At 45.8% G+C, this 19,872-nt stretch overlaps 1 protein-coding gene across 1 annotated transcript in view; it reads left to right on the top strand.

Annotated features, from left to right (window-relative positions):
• The window catches only part of SIM1 (SIM bHLH transcription factor 1), a 50,827-nt gene extending 31,267 nt beyond the window's left edge, over positions 1-19,560 (top strand). Inside the window, exons 10-12 of the mRNA XM_068160440.1 lie at positions 3,132-3,297; positions 11,563-11,968; positions 12,750-19,560. Coding sequence (XP_068016541.1) covers positions 3,132-3,297; positions 11,563-11,968; positions 12,750-13,480 — 1,303 coding nt within the window. The 3' untranslated portion in view covers positions 13,481-19,560. The remainder of the gene's footprint in view (positions 1-3,131; positions 3,298-11,562; positions 11,969-12,749) is intronic.
• Positions 19,561-19,872: the final 312 nt, after the last annotated feature.

The raw sequence follows: 19,872 nt of genomic DNA, 5'->3' as shown, positions 1-19,872 counted from the left end.
TGGCTTTTCAATCCCCAAACTCAAAACTGAGCTCAAGGTTTATGTGGGTGTTGGAAGAGCCTGAGACACAGCACAGTGTGGAAATGCTTCTGGGAGTTAGATCTGAGGAGAAAATGGGAAGCAGCATACTGTAGCAAGAGGATTTTATGCTTTGTATTCTGAGTTCTTTTTGCTTACAGTGAAGCATGATAACTGTCTGTAGGTGCCTGATGTTTTGACCATGCTGGACAGATTCCCATATTTGGGGAAGGAACAAGATAGAGGAGAAATAACACATTTTTTTTTTGGAAGCATATGCTACCAAAGCTCGTGCATTCAAGCTTTGTGAGGAGTCAAAGAGGACCTAGAATCTCCATCCAACTGTGGGCAGAATGGCTGTTTCCCATCATGAAAAGGTGGAGGTCTTCAATGTGTTTCCCTTTGCAAAGAAGCACTGCTTTGGTCTTGTCTGGATTCAGTTTGATCCATCTGTTCTTCATTTAAGAGCTAATTTCCTGTAGTTATTCTGATGTTTTATAGTGATGATAGTTGCATCAGAAAATGAGATAAATAGTAGATTGTCAGCAACATACTGTTAGCAATTGAACACATGCCATATCACTCTCTCTCTCTCAGCAGTCTCATGTAGATAGATGTAGATTGTATGGATCCTCATGGGATCCTGAAGGTGAAGACCTTGGAGGGAGAGGCTCACACCCACCACTTCTTCTTGAGTTACATGTAGAACACAAAGTGCAGCACTACTGACGTGGTGGGACTGTGTGGTAGAGGATTCATGCGTCTGAGAACAGGAACCTGGAGATTAGAGTTCCATGGCTGGTGGAGGCTTTACAAACTCCTCCAGGAATCTGTCAGAATTTCCATCTGCAGTTAGTGTGCCACTAAGGAGCTTCCTAATCTTTTGCCTCACAGTGCACGTGGGTATACTCAAATGTTTTCGTGTCTTGGTGGAACATCTCCTGCCTCTGACACAGACCACAGGACCTGCTCTCCATATATTCATTTATTTTCTATATCCACCTCCTAGCATTTCTCTTGGCCTGCGGTAATTGGTGTTTTGGTGTCTATCTTGGCTCTTCTGAAGGGTAGCTGTGCTACAACAAGGTGGAGATGGGATTGAATCATGCCTTGGTGATGCTGAAAAGTCCAGGTGCTTGATCTGCAAGGAGAGTACAGATGTGCTCTTTTTTTGGTTGGTTTGTTTTCTAAGGGGAAACTTTGCATTCAGCAGCAAGAGCTTCAGGCACTTTTCTTCTCCTTTGACAATGTCACCATCTAAGCACTGGCTGCAAAGAGCAGCTTGTGGTGCTCATTCTAATGCTTGGTGTTCTGGGAGGCTGACTCCTCACCACAACGATACCAAGGACTTAGAGAAGCAACACATAAAGGCCTGCAGAGCTTTGGGCAGCCTGCTTTGTTTGGGTGTTTTAGATTCCCATGACCTGGAAACATTGTACAGTGTGGTCTTGAGGATTTGAATGCTTGGCCCTCATCCAGCTGGTTACAGTAGTGCTGGAGTGACAGTCTGTGGTCTGAACACTGGGGTGGTATTTAGTCTCCTTTGTTAAGACTCTTCCTCTGACATAGGAAAACAGCAGAGTGTCACAGGGTGGCATGCACCAGGGATGGGGAGGTGATGGCAGGAGTGCAGAGCTATGGGTTCTCCAGCAAAAAGGGAGGCAAAGGGTTGGCAGGTTCAGAAACCTCATGTCCCTGAGGCTGTGAACAGCTCATCCACTTAGCTTTGACTAACATTTCACTGACTCCAGTGTTTTGTCAAATTTAGCCTTCTGCCCCTGGCTTTCATCTGAAAGAGTTCCAGTGGACTGAGCTGTGATGTGCTCAGGTTGTGGTGCAGCTCCTTCCTCAAAAAATGTGGAACTGGCGTGATTACACCAATGTGTGTGTGATTACACCAATGTGTGTGTGATTCCAGGGCAACTTCTGGCTGCTAAAACTGGGTGAACAGTTTGTTATTGACATAATTCAGTAAGGATGAGTCTTTAGGTTTAGGTGGAGTATGGGGTAGCATGTGAACGAGTCTGTCGCCTCCTTGACTGCATAAGAGAAGCATTATGCTTCCCTTGCTCTCCCACTTCTCTGCTGACTAACACAAAGGAAGAGCAAAGCCATGAATCCTTCCTCTCTTCCTCCAGGTAGGTAGGTCAGGAAGAAACTCTTGCTTTGCTCTCTTGTAATAAATCATTGTCAGAATAGGTTCCGTATGACTACATGAAAGCTGGAGAGATCATTTCTGACTCCCCTGGGTATCAGCAGACCTGCAGATGTGTGCAGGGGGGTGCAGCCCGATGCATATGCCCTCATTATGCTTAGTAGGATGTGGGGAATGCCGCCTGTTTGCCTTGCTTTTGAGTGTCCATCAGGAAGTTTAAAGGAGCTAACACTGAACTTCACCAACTGCTCCCCGTGGAAAACCTCTGTGAGAATGACCTTAAATGACACCAATGACTTCAGAGGAGACCAACCACCTTAAATGAGACCTCAAATAAGCCCCGAGATTTGCATTTGTTGAGCTGTTTGACTGCTAAACTCCTTCAGTACAAGAAACTTCAAACAGAGGAATAAACACAAAACTCAGGAAAAAAACCATAAACATTTTCACCACTTGCCTGAAACGTTGCCAAATAATTAAAGACCTTAAAGATGAAGTGCTGTCCATTAAATTATTCATTTTGTTCAGTTTATTCAGTTACCTCTGTAGGCTGTTATGTGCATGAGCACATACACACACATATATGCACACCTGGTAAGTTTATAGTGGTAGGGCTAAGAGAGTTTTGAGGGCAGCAGGTCCTATTTATTGCTTAGCAATGCAGAACTGGAAGAGAAATGTCAGAAATCTCCATCCTGTTGTGTTTGATTAGGGAAGAAAGGAGATCAGGATGCTAACAGTTGGATGCAAAAAGCAATCAGCATAAACGGTGCTGTGGTTGAGGGAGCTCTGGTGGCTCTCGGTGCATTAAGGGGATATACTGCTTTGCCCTGGGTGGTTAGATATATTTTTCTCCTTAAAAATATCTTTCCTTTCCACCCCTCACCAGGAAGGCAGGAATGTTTCTCATTAAGATATGAAGTGAGTTTGCTTTTCCCTACTTTTGCCTTTTCTGTAGGGATACTGAATACAAAGGACTGCAGCTCTCCCTGGATCAGGTCGCCGCCAGCAAGCCGACGTTCTCGTACACGAATTCCACTCCAACCATAACAGACAGCAGGAAAGGAAGCAAATCTCGCCTCTCAAGCACAAAGCCAAAATCAAGGACATCACCATACCCACAGGTAGTTGTTTTGGAAAAAAAACAAAAAGCCAAACCACCTCTAAAGTTCAATCCTTATGAATACCTTGAGTTGTTTTGACTGCTAGTCCATCCGAGCAAACGGGTGAGTGAAGGACTGACTTTGAGTAGAATAGCACTCATAAAGGACAGCAGGTGACAAGAGTTTGGGACAGGAATATTGCTTCTCTAAACTGCTTCTACCAAGCTGGAAATGTTTATGCTTTCTGTATGAATAATAAATTAGCATCATCAAGAATAACTGAGCTCAGAGTTCCTGAGGAGTGGACAGGAGGGTGAGCAGGAATGTTGGGTCTGAAACACTTGGTTTGAGGGGGTGGTGAGCGTTGCCACTGGGGAAAGCTTGCTGCTGCTTATCTGCTCTTTAGTGATTCCAGTTTAGCTAGAAAGCTGTCAGATGGTTGTCAGCAGCTTAATAGCGAAGTCTTAGCCAGGAGGAATGAGCTTTCAGAAAGGAAAGCAGCAAGCTAACTTGATGAAATGGACCAAGACAACTTCTCTTGTTTAATCTGGAGAAGAGAAGGCAATCCCATGCAGAGCTATAGGCTGGGGTCGGAGTGGCTGGAGAGCTCCCAGAGAGGGACCTGGGTGTGCTGATCGACAGCCACCTGAATATGAGCCAGCAGTGTGCCCAGGTGGCCAGGAGGGCCAATAGCATTCTGGCCTGCATTAGGAATAGTGTGGCCAGCAGGAGCAGGGAGGTCATAGTGCCCCTGTACTCTGCTTTGATTAGGCCACACCTTGAGTCCTGTGTCCAGTTCTGGGCTCCTCAGTTTAAGAAGGACATCGAAACACTTGAGAGTGTCCAGAGAAGGGCAACAAGGCTGGGGAGAGGCCTTGAACACAAGCCCTATGAGGAGAGGCTGAGGGAGCTGGGATTGTTTAGCCTGGAGAAGAGGAGGCTCAGGGGTGACCTCATTGCCCTCTACAACTACCTGAAGGGTGGTTGTAGCCAGGAAGGGGTTGGCCTCTTCTCCCAGGCAACCAGCAGCAGAACAAGGGGACACAGTCTCAAGCTGCACCAGGGGAGGTTTAGACTCGAGGTGAGGAGGAAATTCTTCACCGAGCGAGTCATTCGTCATTGGAACAGATTGCCCAGGGAGGTGGTTGAGTCATCGACCCTGGAGGCATTCAAGGGGAGATTGGATGTGGCACTTGGTGCCATGGTCTAGTCATGGGGTCTGTGTTGATACGTTGGACTCGATGATCCTCGAGGTCCTTTCCAACCTAAGTGATACTGTGATACTGTGAGAGGAGATCCAGTCAATGTCTTATCAATATCTGAGGGGTGGGTGTCAGGATGCAGGTGCCAGGCGCTGTTCAGTGGCACCCAGGGACAGCACAAGTTAAAATGGGTGCAAGTTGGAACACAGGAGGTTCCACCTCAACACAAAGAGACATTTATTTATGGTGAGGGTGATGGAGCACTAGAACAGGCTGCCTAGAAGGGTCATGGAGTCTCTTCTGGAGACTTTCAAAACCCACCTGGATGACCTGTGTGACCTGCCTTAGGTGATCCTGCTTTGGCAGGGGAGGTGGGCTCAGTGATCTCTGGAGGTCCCTTCCAACCCCTAACATTCAGTGATTCCTGATGCACAAAGCTTTGGAAGGGAGAAAGCAGCAGGAAGTGGTCATTGGTGTCAGCAGATTTTTAATTCCCTAGATTTCATTCTCAGGTCTGATGTGTAAGGAACCTGTCCCTGTCTGGAGAATGAACCACACTTGATTTGGTCTCTGAACTGGAGCTCACCTAATACATTTCTGCAACTGACTTTTGCAGACAGTGCCACAGCCATTGCGTGCTTACATCGTCCACACCTTAGCTCAAATACATCTGCCTGTTGAAATGACCATGATGTCTACTAAGCAGTGATGCAAGTCTCACTGCCCTTAAGCCAGCACTCAGGGGATAGAACTGCATGTATTGATGATTTAAGATTGAAGAGCTGTGTAGTCTTAAGCAGCCCAGGTCAATATTTAACCGCTAACGCCCTTGCTGGCTATGGTTTCTCTGCAGCTACAATGCTTTCTGAACTGACCTCTCAGGGTGAGCCCAAGTGTCTAAATCACTTCCTTGTTTTCCTTCTTTTTCCCCTCAGAAGTGCCAAGGGTAGGAATTTCAGTCAACTGACATCTACTTTTGGCACAGGGGGTGTTTAACCAAGCTCCTAGATATGAGCTCAGATCCTCAGGTTCTAGGCATCTGATTTTCCCAGAGGTTGCCACAACTCTTGTGGCTTAATCCTTGTTCACATGCATTTCTGTGGGCTCTTAAAGAAGAGTCTATCCCTTGAATGTGCTACACCAAACAACTGTGATCAAACTGCTTTAAAGACTTGGGAAAGATACCTACAATAATACTAAATTAGATCTTCAGGATTACTGTCTTTGATTTACTGAAGTTATCCTTTGTCCTCCTTTACACAATCCTGCCAGAATTCCTCCTTTGCCAGCAGGATGATCCCAGCTGTAGAGCTGTTATCTGCCCCCATCAGTGTGTTTTCTGAAGGTGACACTTCACCAGGACCTCCTGATTCCTTCTGCCACCAGAAGGAATCCTGAACTTGCAGTGGTGCTTTATCAGGGACTGTTGTTTGAAAGCTTAGGGTGTTTAGTCTCCAGTTTCATTTCCCATCCTCACTGCCATCATTCAAAATGAAGCAGCTGTGCCAGTTGCCAATATCTTGAGAAATGGTCATGCCATTCATTGTAGCACATCAGCACAGGCAAGGCTGGCAGCTTGGCTTTGCGTCCCTCTCATCCTTCTCCACCACTGAACAAACTGTTGAAAGCCTCAGAAAAGCTGCTGTGAAGAGCATGCAGCAGGTGCTGTGGCCCATGTCCCTCAGGCCCCAGCCCATGCAACTTGCCAGTCAGTGACTCGAGAAGTCAGGACTGAAAAGTGAGGTTGCGGGGTTTCATTTACACAGGAGCCTGGGTTTGGGTGGAGGAAGGACGCAGGAAGTTTATTAGTGAAATAATGACAGTGGGCAGAGTATCTCTGAGAGCTAAGGGCACCTAGGAGGTTTCAAATGCACATACCACTTGTCCCTGTCCTTTTGTCCTCTCCCTGCCCTTACAGGTGTATATTAATTAGTACACCTGATTTTTGGAGGTAAATTGATTAGCTCTTTTAAACAGACAATCTGGATTGATTTGGCAACCCACCTCTCTTTGGGCTGTAGCTTTACTTCCTGGTGAGGTGAAGCTGAATGAATTAGGCTGAACTTTAGTTAGCCTATTTTCAGTGGTTTGGCTGGTTGAGGTTTTTGGGGGGGTTGGTTGTTTGTTCTTCTGTTTGTGGTGGTTTGTTCTGTTGTTGGGGTTTGGCTGGTTTGTTTCTTTGGTTGGTTGGTTTGTTGGTTGGTTTGGTTTGGTTCTTTTCTTCCCCGTTTCTTCCTCTAGCCCCAAGCTTTGCCAGCTCCCAGCATATTCAAAAGCAAAGCAAACTCCTCTCTGTTTTTTGTTTTGTCTTGTTTTTTACACAGTTAAAGCACAACTCCTGCTCTGGTGAGGAGTCACCAGCAGTGGGGATTATTTTAATGGCCATGCTGTATTACTTTAATGTAAGCCTTTCACCATCTGTTCTGCCTATAACAGCGAATGCAAAGAGAACATATTTTACATTTCGGGATTACATTAGTAAAAAAGTAAGATAAAAGTGATTTAAAAGCATGCATATGTTCTCAGCACAATGCAGCTCGCATCTGTGATTGTGTGCTTTTTTTGTTCCCCCCTCCCTCCTGCTTAGGACACAAATCAAGAGGAAAGCTGCTAATGGTGGTGTAGTGAAAGTTTTTCATGGCAAAGAGGACTCTGAGAGGGTTTCACTATATATTTAATGTCTCTAATGATAAAAACCTGAGTAGGCTGCCAGAAAACTCCCTCTCCCCAACAGCTATTGTTGGAACATCTGGCGTGCTGCAGGGAGCAGGCTGATGTTGCTGTGCCTGACAGCGAGCGCTTAGGGCAGTGAGACACCTGTAGAAATGGAAAGCCAGGCAAAAGAAATTCACCCCAAAAAAATTTAGATTGATTGAATCAGAGAGTGGTAGGGGGTGGAAGTGACCTCTGAAGATCACCCGGCCCAAAGTCCCTGCCCAAGGCAGGTCACACAGGAATGCATCCAGACAGGTCTTGAAAGTTGCCTGCTAGCCTGCCATGCCTCATTGGGCTCTCAAAAATTAAGGTTTCCTTAGACATGGAATGTTATCATCTCCCATTTCCTTGTCCCTTCAGCCCTCCCAGAGTTTGTCTTGGAGTGCAAATATCATTAACTTAGAGAACTGTGAAGGTTGGAAGAGACCTTTGAGATCAGCCAGCCCAACCACTCACCTAGAGCTCACAATCCCACCACTGCTGCTAAGCCCAAGGATAGAAGAAAGCTAACTATCAGGCCTGACTCCTCTCTACAGAGATATTCACATGTGCATCAAAACTGAGATATGCTGAGAAACCTGTGGTAAGATATTATCAGTGATGGGCTATAGCCCCTTCCTAGGGCACTGCTAATCCCACTGGGGTGCTCTCACTGTGGGGGTACACTGGATTAGCACTCTGAAAGGCATTCCTAGTATCCAGAGGTGAAGGTTTAACATCCAGGTGGCAGCTGGAGGATCATTTATTTGTTGTTGTTGTTGCTGTTTATGCCAGAAGAGAATGCAGGAATCCCCTGGAGGGGTTTTCCATGTTGCCTGTCTGAAGATCTTTTATCATGTTTAACTTGTTCCTGTTAACTTTTGTCATGTCATCCTAATGGCCAACCCCCTCCCCCCAAAACCATAAACTCTGGAAGCAAAAATTAGCAGAAAGAAAAACATTTCTGGAGAGGCAGGACTAGAATTGGAAGGGAAAAAAAACCACCCCAATCATATAGTCACTAATTTTGATTGGCCATCATTTTAATTAAATCTGATTCCATTTTTTATAGTCTTTCATCACTTGATGTATGGGAGTCTAATTCTGACTTGGGAGATAGGATTTCTACTCCCATTTCAGCACAGCAGCATCTCTGATCATCCTTTCATTTCTCCTCATCAACATGTCACACATGCCTGCATTTGGAGCCTCCACCTGTCAACATCAGATTCCCAGAAGGGCAGTGGCAGGGCTGTGGTGGGAGATGCAGCCTGACCATGCCAAATAGGGATGTGATTGGCTTTAAAGGCAATTAGAGATGTTTTCTGCTCATGTTGTACCCTGAGAGCAAGCAGTCATAGCAAACCTTGGTAGACAACGTGGGTCAGAGGCAATTCACTCTCTTAATTCACTTCTGGCCCCAGCTCAGCAGCTGCTACAGGTCAGATCTCAAATAATCATCATTTACATCAAGTGCAAAGAGTGGGCATGAAGTATGGTCGGTCTTGATGACATGATTAGGTGGCATTACGTGGTGCACCTCTGCTAACGAACACGTGCCCTCTGGAATGGTCTCCCCTGCCTTGAAGTGCATGAAGCTCTCTGCAGCTGAAACCTTCGTGGCTGGGCTCGTGATTTAAAACTAAATAAACAAACAACTGAGCAATTTTTCAGTGATAGGCAGAAATTCCCTTCCAGAGAAGCTGTCTTGCACCCTGAGGTGTCTTTAGAAACGGAGAATTCGTGGAGGAATGTCTGGTAAAGCAAAATGAGGTTAAGAATTTTCAGTTTGAAAGGATCTCTGGCAGCCAAAAGCAGAAATCTCATCATGATATGATTGGGCATTCATTTGGCTTGACCTCCTCATGCAATCATTACACAACTGTGAGTCTGGGCTTTAATCAGCAATGAACTTTCAATTATTTATGCTTCATATATTTATGCTTCACAATTATCCTACAATTAACCTTCATATTTTTTTTAGATTTAAAAAAACCCCTAGGTTATAAAAGCCAAATCAAAGAGAGGCCTAAAGATGTTTCTAAAATGAAGACTAGAAAAGTAAAAAAACAACCAAACCAAACCACCACAACCCAAACAAACAAAAAAAAAAACCACTAAAACCTGCCTACAAAAGTAGTTTTCCTTCTGAAAAAGTCTCATTTTAACTAAATTTGCACATTTTCACACTCAAAGCCTTGGTAACCAATTTTTTTTAATGGGTAACTTAATCTTCCCTGTAAAATTTTGTGTTTGTGAAGATATCTTTGTGACCCAGCAGTCTGGAGACATCAGAGCTGTTGATAGCAGAGTTAGGCATTTCAGCTGGTCATCTAACACTGTGTTGGCTCCCTGAAGGTTCTTGTTAATGTATGCCAAATTACTGGCATTTAGAAGAACCTTCTTGTGGCTCTGTAACCATCTTCCCTCTATGCATCCAGAGGAGTGTGGCCAGCAGGTCAAGAGGGGTGATTCTGCCTCTTTGCTCTGCTGAGACCTCACCTTCAGTTCTGGCATCCCCAGAAGGACACAGAGCTGTTGGAAGGAGTCCAGAGAAGGCCACAAAGATGATCCAAGAGCTGGAGCAGCTCTGCTATGATGACAGGCTGAGGGAGCTGGGAGTGTTCAGCCTGCAGAGGAGAAGACTTCAGGTGGACCTTAGAGCTGCCTGCCAGTACCTGAAAGGATCCTACAGAGGAGCTGCAGAGGGACTATTCCTGAGGGTATCTAGAGACAGGACAAGGGGGAATGGTTTGAAGCTCAGGAGAGCAGGGTTAACTGATGCTGAGGAAGAAGTTCTTCAGTGTGAGGGTGGTGAGACTCTGGCACAGGCTGCCCAGGGAGGCTGTGGCTGCCTCCTCCCTGGGGATGTTCAAGGCCAGATTGGATGACGCCTTGAGCAGCTGAGCTTAGTTGAGAGCTGTCCCTGCCCATGGTAGGGATATCATGATCATGGTGACACTCACTCATTGACCTCCTCCATATCTACATTTTTGCCTGAAGGTGTTCTTCTGACTCCTAATAACCAAATGCAGCTGAGCTCCTCAAAGCCACGACCCTTGCTTCCTTTCCTTTGCAGAGTCTGTGGTGTTAACAACCAGTGCTCCCAAATAGAAACTGGAGCACTAAAGAAACTCCCAATTAAATGCCAGGGAGACTACTGGTGGTGCACAGATGGTTTAAGTTTCTGCAAGTCAAACATCTGGGCAGGACTTTTCAATTGGTTAAGTCCATAAAACCTTGATGCTGGCTGATAATGAGGAGTTCCATGGCAACTCCATGCCATGAAAAGGCAGGTAAGCTTGTGCTCTCAGAAGAGAGCTCTAATGCCTGCTAAAAGCACAGGCAGAGTGGGCATCGGGATGGTGAGTGATGGAATGGGAGAATTCCAGGGCTTCATGCTGTAATGCATTGATTTGTGACAGCAGTGTGCAGCGCTGAAGAGGTGAGCAAGTACAGCTTTGGTGTCATCCCTGTCTGTAATGGTGGGTGAAATTGATTTAGAGATGTTCCATGGAATTTGACAGTTCCAATAAATAAAAAGATTTAACAATGGGAGAGCTAAATCCTAGGAGGTTTAATAAGCTTTCTCTCATTTTCTTTCTTCCTCCCTTTCTTTCCCCAGAAGTATCTAAAAGTCTGAAGCATTTTCATGAATATCTAGAACCCTGTGGCATTTAACTGAACCCTCTCTAAAGAAATGTCCATGCTCCCATTCTCTCTGCTCTTCCAACTGCCTGCTTGTTGCTTTTTAATGTCTTGGGAAGACCTTGCTCAAGAGAGGCTGCCAGATGCCCACCCTGCCTGCTTTGGCCAGCACTCACCTCTCTTGAGAAAGAGCTCCTGGATTTTCCTTGTTCCAACACTGCAACAGAGCTGCGGATTTTAGCTTCCTACCACTACCATCACTTCAGAACTCTGCTCTGCTGTAGTGCTGCTAGTCCCAGGACCTTTACAGGCAAGGGTTTGAAACTGCAGCAGGACAGATCCAGGTTGGACATCAGGAGGAAGTCCTTCACAATGAGAGTGGTGAAATACTGGAACAGGTTGCCCAGGGAGGTTGTGGATGCCCTCTCCCTGGAGGTGTTCAAGGTCAGGCTGGATGTGGCCTTGAGTAACCTGGGCTAGTGAAAGGTGTCCCTGCCCATGGCAGGGGGTTGGAACTGGATGATCTTTAAGGTCCCTTCCAACCCAAATCATGCATCTATGAATCTGTGAGCTCATTGTGCAGTGTTGTATGGAAAAGGACTGCGAGTCCAATCAGAAGGTGCAGGCGTGGGCATGCCCACAAACCCCACCCTGTCACATCCCTCCTCTGCCTTTTGAGCTAATGCACCTGCAGATTTCACCCAAGCATGGTAACTTCCCCACTGCTTCTCCTCTTTTGTAGTATTCTGGATTTCACACAGAGAGATCCGAGTCGGACCACGAAAGCCAGTGGGGTGGGAGCCCCCTGACCGACACAGCTTCTCCCCAGCTCCTGGAGCCCGCAGACAGACCAAGCTCCCAGCACCACGACGTCTCCTGTGCCTACAGACAGTACTCAGACCGCAGTGCTCTCTGCTATGGTTTTGCCCTGGACCACTCCAGGCTGGCTGAGGACAGACATTTCCACACTCAGGCCTGTGAAGGAGGCAGGTGTGAGGCTGGTCGCTATTTCCTTGGCACGCCGCAGCCGGGACGGGAGAGCTGGTGGGGCTCCCGTGCAGCACTGCCCCTGACCAAGGCATCACCTGAGAGCAGAGAAGCCTATGAAAACAGCATGCCCCACATCACATCAGCACACAGGATCCATGGTAAGAGATGAGAAGGATTTGCAGGAGTGGCACCATCCCAGGGAAAGTAAACTTGCAGCTGTTTGTGTGAGAGGCAGACATGGAGGTACAAAGCCAGAAGTGTTTGTTGCATCCCTTTCTGAAGGAATAATTAATGCAAATGGGTAATGTCATCTGAGTGTGGTGCTTGCTTTTGCTGCAGTTCCAGCTGCTAAAGTTGTCTTCTTGGCTGTATCAAGTCTCAGGCTTTCAGTCTGCAGTAGCTTTGGAGGTAGACCTGACATGGTCTTTGTTGAGGAGAGGAGCACTTCAGCTTCCCTTGTGCTGTTTTCACTTAGATTTAGGCAGCTTCAGGCCTTGGCCTTTTACAGATGAACCCTTTTGACAACACTCTGTGAATCTTGCTGTCAGAGCACTTTCTTTGGGCTGAAAATATTTCCTTCCATAGTTGCTGGGCCTGTGCAGGTGCTTCGTTACCCTAAAGCATCTCAGGTAGCACTGGACGTCTGTGGTGAGGTGCTTACAGCTCCTCTTTGTGTATTCTCAGCTGTGCTACTTGTTCTGTGTGCAGGCACTGGGAGCTAGGAGCTGTCATTGAAAAGCAAGGGGTCTGCCATGGTCATTCCTGGTGGCTTTGTTACAAGCCACTTGCCTCTCAGTTTTCTGTCTGTAAAACAAAGTTCAGAGTACTTGATGGAATCATAGGATGGCTTGGGTTGGAAGGGACCTGAAGATCATCTTGCTCTTCAAGGTTGCTTGCCTCCTTCAACCTGAACACTTGTCCCCTTTCTCTTTTTCCTAGGGAGAGGACACTGGGACGAGGACAGTGTCGTTAGCTCACCTGACCCTGGCTCTGCCAGCGAGTCAGGCGACCGCTACCGGCCTGAGCAATACCAGAGCAGCCCCCATGAGCCCAGCAAAATCGAGACTCTGATCCGAGCCACCCAGCAAATGATTAAAGAGGAAGAGAACAGACTCCAGCTGCGGAAAACCACCCCTGACCCCCTGGTGTCCATGAATGGCACGGGGAAGAAGCATGCTCTGTGTTTCGCAAGCTACCCCCAGCAGCAGCTGGCAGGGGACGTCTGCCGCGTCCCGACGGTGGCCAACACTCCCCCTTGTGAGCACCTCCAGCAACGAGATGGGAAGATCATGAGCCCCCATGAAAATGACTATGACAACAGCCCCACGACGCTCTCGAGGATAAGCAGCCCCAGCTCTGACCGAATATCCAAGTCTAGTTTGGTACTGGCGAAAGACTACCTGCACTCAGACCTGTCCCCTCATCAGAACGCAGGGGACCACCCAGCAGCCTCTCCGAATTACTACAGCTCCCACAGGCAGTACTTTGACAAGCACGCTTACACCTTGACTGGCTATGCCCTGGAGCATCTATATGACACTGAAACCATTAGGAACTATTCGCTAGGCTGTAACGGATCACACTTTGATGTGACTTCTCACTTAAGGATGCAGCAAGACCCTGCACAGGGACACAAGGGCACATCTGTCATAATCACCAACGGAAGCTGACACTTTTGTTTGTTTGTTTTCTAAAAACTTTTGTCCTTTAAAAACACAAACCACCCTTGAGATCTAATTGGAAGATATCCTATGTTTTCATGCCCTTGTCATTACCAGCATTTGATATACCACAGTGCACTAGAAAGGAGATTGTAAGGTTTGGGGGGGATAGTTTGTTAACACACATTGCTGTCAAAAAATAGCAATGCCCTGGCATGCAGGGTGAGAGTGAATGGAACTGAATGGCAAGGTGAGAAGGATGGAAGAGGTCTAGGCAGGGAGTGCTTGGAGCAGGCTGGCAGAGCAATTTGTGCACACTGTGTAAGGGGGGGTTGTTTGGAAAGGCTGCCGAGGGCAGACCTGAACTGCGTGCGCCCCACAGGTCCCAGCCAACCAAACTGCTATGCACTCTTTTTAGGCAGGAAGCTGGGATGTGTTCCTTCAAAATACACATCAAAATGTGTACTCCTGGGGGTCTGGTGATCCCTAAAGGCCAGGTGTGTTGTGCTGCTCCATGGTGTAAAGCATCCATGGCTAACCAATGCAAAAGCAGGAAAGGGAAGAAAGAAGAGAGCTACTCCTGCTGTTATTTCCTTGTGTGCTCACATGCATGGCCACTTACAGATGCTTGATCCAAAAGGAGTCCCATGAGCAGTATCCTTATAATTAGCAGGATCAAATATTTATTGCTGCTGTATTTGGAAGAAAGAGAGCCTTTCTCAGCAGGGCTTTGAGAAATAGCTAGGGCTTGGCTGTCTTGATGTAGAGATGGGAGATTGCCCTCTTGTTTCTGAAAGGATGTTCAGGATGGGTAATGGAGTGAAAGGGCGGGGGGGAAAGTCAGGAGAAACAAGGAGAACAGGCTGGGATTAGGAGTGGTCCAAGAGAAGCACATTTAAACCCATGGCTATGGATGCCCTAGAGTAATCATTATAAATAAGGAAAAGTTGCTCTAAGTGGCCAAAGAGTTAAGAATGAATTTGAAACAGAGAAGGAACCCAGCAGAAATGTTGCTGTAAAATGCAAAGGCAGTTGCATGAGTGCAAAAAGAGGAGAGATGAGAACAGGCATCAACTCCCTTGTGGTTTGTCCTGCTTCTGATAATGTTTTGCAGTAAAGTAAGTGTAGCTCAGACAGAGCTTTCTATGGGAAAACAAGAGGTGTGGCTTGGAGAGAGAGCTGTGCCTTCCTTTCTGACTTGAAGCAGAAAACTGAAGGAGTATCAGAAGATGTTAGGGATATCAACATCCATCCTCAGTGCACGCATGAAATAGTGAGGGAAATCAGGGTTGCACGAAATTCAGTCGTGTTAAGAACGGTGACAGTCTCAGGGCATGTCCTAGAGTCATCAAAGAGACATCAAAGGAGGCAGAGAAACGCTTTGCTATTTTTAATAATCTCACAACCAGGGACACACTAATTGATTGGAAAAGAGTAAACAAGAACCACATGCTAAAAGAAGTCAGCTAGGGCACTTGGAGGCATCATTGCTACCCCTGCCCTGCCTCTCTCGGTGTGCAGACGAAGTGCTCAAGCTGACTGCAAGAGGAGCAGGACCACCTCTCCCCATTATACCAAGTGGAGGTGGTGGGGCTCGAGGTGGTTACTGCAATGAGATTAACATTAAATGTAGCTTCATTTGTAACATTAGGGAGCTCGACATCTGGGACTGGGTCATCAGTGGGACTAAATCTAAACCAGCATGTTAGGAGTGGGTTAAAAATATCTATTTTCAAATAAAACTAATCAGAAGCAAAAGCTAAATAATAACATTATAGGCCACGTAAGTAGAGATGCACTTGAAAGCAGAGGAAATTACCTCTCTGAACTTGGAATATTGTGCCTAGCCCTGCTCCCTCCAAGGCAGATTGTGAATCTTGAACTGAGCAGTACCTTACTCCACGAGCAACCTCTCTTGATCACTCCTGGTGAAACGAACATTGAACACGAGGGAGAACAAGGCAGTCTGGTCTTCATTATCCAAACCTCAGAATAGCAAAGGTGGAACAGAGCTCAGCAAAAAGATAAAGAGACTGAAAGCTCTAATAAAAGCTTAAAATAAACTGGGTCTGTCATCTTTGCAAGGGAAGAGAGTAAGGGGGAGTGTCACTGGTGAGCACCAAGCTCTGCCCAGAGGAGGGAGAAATAATGGCCTAAAACTGTTTGAACTAGCGACAGAAATGAGAGACAGGGCACTGAGTGTTAGCCAAGGTACAATGAGAACAAATTTATTTGGCCAGAATTTTACCTGACTAACTGCCAAATGAATAACAAAGGTCATAAAGAGGAGCAGCTAGGGAGTTTTGTTTGTTGGGAGAGAGAGAGGGGGGGTGGAAAATTAAAAACAAAACAATAGAGAGGGAAATAAGAGGAAGAAAAACTTTGAGAGCTGTGAGCTCAGAGGAAGGAATGGACCAAAAACTGACTGCTTTCAGCCCAACCATTGTATATATTCCTGAAGCATAGGAAGGAGAAAGTATTTTTGATAAACCCTGTTCTGGATGCATATTTATTTCCTTTATTCCTATGAATAATATGAAGGAAGTTGTCTTTGGAGTCTCAGTGTACAGTATGAAACCACAATCTGCAAAGGAAGTTAGGGTAGAGGTGCCTGGTCTGATATGATCCCTACTAGCACAGACAAAAAGAAGTCTGAATGTCAATAGTGTTTTGTATTCCAGAAGCATTTCCCGGGCTCTTTGGACGAATGGGATATTTTTCTGGGGGTCACCATGCACTCTCCTTATCAAGCTTTTAATCAGAAGGCAACAGAGTTCTGCAGACCAGCTGCAGTTCCCTGGTTGTGGTCTAATGGCCACAAGTAGTCAGGAAATGACAGTGTGGGCACTGTTGTGCTTGCAATCTGCCAGGCACTTCTGAAAAATCTCCTGGTTTCTAAACCCAACAGGCATGATGCAGGGTGCTTGTACTCTGGATGGTTCCACCTAGGGAAAAAAGCCAGTGTGCTATGCAATAAAAATTCCCCATCCTTATTTACTAGGATCCCAAAATAAAACTTCCCATGCTGCAGTTATTTATCCTCTTTTCAATGGCTCCAGTCCACTATGACCACAAAAAGCCAGCAAAATGCACTGCAAGGAACAGAATTCAGCTGCAGAGAGGTCTGGGCATGCACTAGCAAAGGCTGATTGCTCTCTTCCCTCATGGAATTCCAGCATCTGGCGCTTCTTGGCACTTTAGTACAGTCTGCTGGAGGTGAGTGCCTTTTGCCAGCTAATTTGCCATCCTGCTTCTTTAGACAGCCAGGATTTTCTTCTTGACTGACAGAAAGCTTGGGGTGTTGTGAACCTAGACTCTGCATGGGGGGAGGTTTGCCACCTTAATTACATCCTATGACATCACTGCTCATTGCCTGTACTTGTCAATAGGGTAGAAAACTTGGGTGGTGGTTTTTTCCTCACTACATCTATATATTTAAATTCACATTTTTCATTGAGTATCCTCCAAGGCCATAATTTCCTCCTTTTTCATTCTGTTTTGTGTCTTCCTGTTGCAAAATCAGGTGAGAGATTTTCCAAACTGGGGAGGGGGGAAAGGCAGCTGTGCCAAATGCTTTTAACATGCATCCCTAAAAGCTGTCACTCAGATAAGGTATATAAGCAGTGCTTTGGAACAGCAACAGCATAAACTGCTGTGCTGCATCGTTTTGCCTAAGACAGCAGTGTCCTGCTGGGAGCACCAAAGGAATGGTTTGTAGGTGCTGTAAGCACAGAGTGAGCACAGCTCTTGCAAGGCTCATCTGGCTGCGGCCAGGGGATGGTGCGCTGTGGGGTTTGGTGCACTGTTGTTTTGTTGCATCCTGATTTTGGGGGACATATAATTTTATTTTATTTTATTTTTAATTTATTGTTGCCTTTTTTAAAGAAGACCAAACCCCTTCTCTTCTTTTGACCAAATGACACCTCAGGGCCCTGGACAAAATCGGACAGATTTGCAAAGCAAAGTGAAAGAAGACTAAGAAGAGAGAAAAAAACAATCAATCAAATCATAAGGAGAACCTTACTCAGCACTTTGTCCTTTTGACAAATGGGAATGTTTGTGGTGTGAGGTACTGCTTAGTATGGGCAAGGGTCACAAAAACCCCTAAAGCTGGCTTGGGAAGCGGCAATAAGCTTGGGGTTTGTCTGCAGTTCTGTTGTATTTCTATCCCAAGATGTGCGTGTGGAAGCTAAAGGAGGTAATAGCTGTGGTGGCTGTGTTTCTGTAGCAGAGGTTATCTATACATGCTTTGAGAAAGAAAGAAGAGTGCACTGAAGAGCCTCAGAAGTATTTCTTAAGCTTTAAATGGCTTTTGTTGGTGTGTCCACAGTGAAATTCTGCTCTCTAATCGCTCTCACCCGAATCTCGTTTTTATCTCTGGCCGCGCAGCGCTCATTCATCGATGTCCCCCAGCATGTTAACTGCCATATGTTCAGTTATGTGAGCATCCTCAGTTGGGAAAAAAGGAAAAGCAAAGGGTGCATAGTGTTTCTGGAAAAGGGGGCAGCCACCCCAGACAATAAGCCTGGCTGCTCCAGAGGTCAGTTGACCTTTCAGTCAAGGGACAAAGCTGTGGCAGACGCATTGGTTTCAGACCTTCTGCAGACAGAGCTGTGTACAAAGGGGATTAGAGCACCCAGGTCCAGGATTAGACCTAGCTATGTCTCTTTTAAGGTGGCTGTAGTTAATGCCTGCCAGCAAATGGATTCAGGCTCTGGTCTCTCCATGAGCTGCAAGCTTACTTAAAACACCTAAGCAGAAGGAAACGCAGCCTCTGTTACCAGGAACGGTGGTGGATGAAGATGCTCTCCTCTAGCTGCACTGGTGCAGAGGAGAGCCTGTTTTGTTTTATCTGCAGTTAGGATGGATGGTTAAATATTTCAGCTGTGTGCACTGTGAAGCTAAAAAACAAAAATACCCTCACCAAAACATCCCCAAACCAACCCCAGGAAACCCCAAAGTGTTTCTGGTAAGCCTTCAGTTTGGTGTTAGTAAAAGCCTGCTAGAGCTGTAGCTGAGGAGCAAGCTGTCATTAAGACCAAAAACCGAAGTGGTTTTCTGAGTGGTAAGAGCAGTGGTGTGAGACTTCATTTCCTTAGAGCCTTTGCTAATGAAACAAACAAACAAACAACAATAATAAATGATGTGAGGTTAAACTTGAGTGTGGCATTCAGCTGGTGTCTACAAGGGCTGTGTGGCTAAACGTGGCTCTGTGCTGCGAGGCACACATCCCTCTCTCAGAAGGGGTAATTTATGGCTCCATCTCTGAAGCTCTATTTGAAAGGAAAAGATCAAATACAGGAAGAAACAAAGCTTTTATTGTCTGCCTGTGTTCACTCTTTAACTCCCCTCTCTCACACAGGGTGCTGAAGGTTTCCTGTTGCTCTAAGGAGCCAAAATACAATTGAAGAGATAGTTTTATTTATTGCAGTTTGGGCTGCATGCATTTATGGAAATATATAAATATATATATAAATACCATTTCCTCCCCCCTTCCTTTCCAGCTACCAATACAGTGGGAACTTCAGAAATGCAAGAAATCATCTTGCTCACACCCTATAAACCATTGGCACCTTTCCATTTCTAAGGAAATCAAGTCTGTTAGGAACAGGACTTTTGAAGGCACTGTAACTCCTTAGTTTGGGTTTTTTTTTCTCCCCCAAGGTAAATATTTCAGTAAATAAAGGAGAATAAATCTAACAAAAGGAATAAGAATAACAATAAGGCACTTGAGGCATAGTGAAGCATTTCATGTTTGCTTTAAAGCAGTGGGTTGTGTTTATGGAAAAGAGGGGAGGGGGGGAAAGCAAAAAAGCCCTAAAGAGGCCGAGATGATTGCCAGCATTTCAGATCCCACACCTTGCCATGCATAGGGCCTGGTGACTTTGTAGCATTAACCACCTGTAAGCTGAAGTTTTGGGTTGGGTTCTTTCATTCTATTTTCTCTTGGTTTTGTTTGTTTCCTCTGGAATGGTCATGTAGGAGAGGCAATTTAGCTCTGTCAACCATATCCTGCAAAGTGTTCACCATTTATAATTATTTATATTGTAAATAGCTTTCTGAAGTAAATTTGAAGTTAATGTGCATAAGATGTATTTATTATGTGAAGATTTTTCTCCTTTTGGTTTAAAATATAGCTACCAATATGCAAATTTTTTCCCCCCCTTTTTTTTTTGGGTCTGGTTTTCTACAGTTTAAAGGCTTGTCCTATAGAGGATCTATTTTGAGGAATTAATCTGAATGAATATACTTCTTGGGGTTGGGAGGGGGCGTGGTAAAATAATCCATTTTAATCCCTGTGGGCTCTAAATGCTCTCTGAGTCTTGACTGCAGCCTATCAAAATAGGAAAGGACACTGACAATATGCTGCTAGTCCACCCAAGAATGGGGTCTGGAGCTGC

This window comes from Melanerpes formicivorus, unplaced genomic scaffold (genome assembly GCF_026170545.1).
Source record: "Melanerpes formicivorus ecotype bairdi unplaced genomic scaffold, bMelFor1.0.p_v2 SCAF_50, whole genome shotgun sequence".
Classification (NCBI taxonomy): domain Eukaryota; kingdom Metazoa; phylum Chordata; class Aves; order Piciformes; family Picidae; genus Melanerpes; species Melanerpes formicivorus.
Note: the sequence above shows the minus strand (reverse complement) of the source record. Positions and strands in the feature narration are given on the sequence as shown.